At 38.1% G+C, this 1,848-nt stretch overlaps 1 protein-coding gene across 1 annotated transcript; it reads right to left on the bottom strand.

Annotated features, from left to right (window-relative positions):
• Positions 1-918: 918 nt before the first annotated feature.
• Positions 919-1,848, bottom strand: LOC142214502 (olfactory receptor 12D1-like). Its single transcript, XM_075283450.1, has one exon. The coding sequence runs from the start codon at positions 1,846-1,848 to the stop codon at positions 919-921; it is 930 nt and encodes a 309-aa protein (XP_075139551.1).

Here is a 1,848-nt window from a genome sequence, read left to right as displayed (position 1 = left end):
CTCAACTTTTCATTGTCTTCAAGACTGTAGTTAAAGTGATACAAAGTTTTGTAAAAGAGAGACTAGTCAGTGAAAGATACAGTGAAGGTTGAGATCTTTGATCAGTAAGAAAATATTACCACCATATTAGGAAGGTAAAACGCCACCAGAAAAAAATAGTAACATCTGTAGAAAAATAGTAAATTCTGAAGACGTGTTAAGCTTCTGATTGTCAAAAAGATTTAAAAAATTACATATTTTTTTACACATCAACTACTACATATTACTATAATCCATGATGTTTTTGAGTGATGCAAGGCATTGGGGTTTCCATTCTTCAGCGTCCACTTGGGGACCCAAAAAAATGAAACACAATTCACATAAAAAGCCGGCTATAATGGGATCTACCGGGTTTCCTTGCAGGAGTTTTCTCTGTCCATTTTTAAAGTGGAATAGGGACTGGAATCCCAGAATGGTCACCCAACGCAGGTGACTGTAGCCGGAGAGAGAAAGGGAGAAGAATAATCTCTTGTGTTATCAATACACTGTCTATGGTGGCATCTTAACATCTCTACATCCCCTGATTCATTGACATTGATGATTTGTGGAATTGGGACTTAAACTAGAAGATTAACAATTTCATAGAGATTCTTCAAGTATTTTGGATTATTGTAAAAGTTCTTAAGACGTATGGAGGAGACATAGCTAATGGTTGTGAGGAAAAGCTGTGTAGGGAAGCCCAAGTTGAGCTTTGAAAAAGGCCATGTGAGCTTTTACTTAGATCCTTGATAGGGCCGGAGCCTATGACCTCCTACTCTACAACAGGTTTCTACTGTATCGATGTCCTGCAGATGCTGATATGGTCATAAGTGGTCCTACTTGACCAGGATCCATATGTCACCAGTCCAGAAAGTTATGAAGTTCTTAATCTAGACCAATTCAAAAAGGATTTGACCTTTTTATGAGTTTTCTTGTTGCATTCCTAACCTCTTTGTTTCTTAATGTATAAATAATAGGGTTCATAGCCGGAGTAATCACTGTAAACAATATGGCGGCAATCCTGTCTTTTTCCAGTGAAGTTTCAGAAGCAGGTCCAAGGTAAGTGGACATTGCTGTTCCATAAAACAAGGTGACAATGGTCAAATGTGAAGAACACGTTGAGAATGTTTTGGACCTTCCTTTTGAAGATCTTATCTTCAGGACATGAGTAATGATGTAAACGTAGGACAACATAGTGAGTGAGAAGGTAGTGATGCTAAGCAAGCCACTGACCGTGGTCACAGTGATTTCGTTCACATGGATATCTTTACATGCCAGCTTTATTATGGGTTTAATATCACAGAAAAAGTGTTTGAGTCTTTTATTACAAAATGGAAGCTGAGATGTCATAATGCCATTGACTAATGAAGTAGAGAATCCTGTGAACCACGACACCATGACCAGCTTTATACAGGTAGACTTCGTCATTATGTTTATATATCGTAGGGGTTGACAGATGGCAACATATCGGTCATATCCCATTGTTGCCAGGAGGACTCCTTCTGTGCATCCCAAAGAGTGGAAGAAATACATTTGAGTAACACAGCCTTGGACAGATATCATGTTTACTATGAGGAATCCGATCATCATTTTTGGAACGGCCACTGAAGACAATAGCATATCCAGAAATGAAAGGTTTCCAAGAAGAAAATACATTGGAGACTGAAGATTAGGATCTCTGGTCACCAAGGAAACTATGGTAAGATTACCACAAATATTAAGTAGGTAGAACAAAGAAACAAAAGCAAAGAGGTATTTCTGGAGCCATGGCAGGTTGGTGATTCCCATAAGAATGAACTCATTTAGTAATGTTTTATTCAATTCTTCCAT

The sequence above is a fragment of the Leptodactylus fuscus genome, chromosome 7 (genome assembly GCF_031893055.1).
Source record: "Leptodactylus fuscus isolate aLepFus1 chromosome 7, aLepFus1.hap2, whole genome shotgun sequence".
Taxonomy (NCBI): Eukaryota; Metazoa; Chordata; class Amphibia; order Anura; family Leptodactylidae; genus Leptodactylus; species Leptodactylus fuscus.
This window is presented reverse-complemented; position numbering and strand designations above follow the sequence as displayed.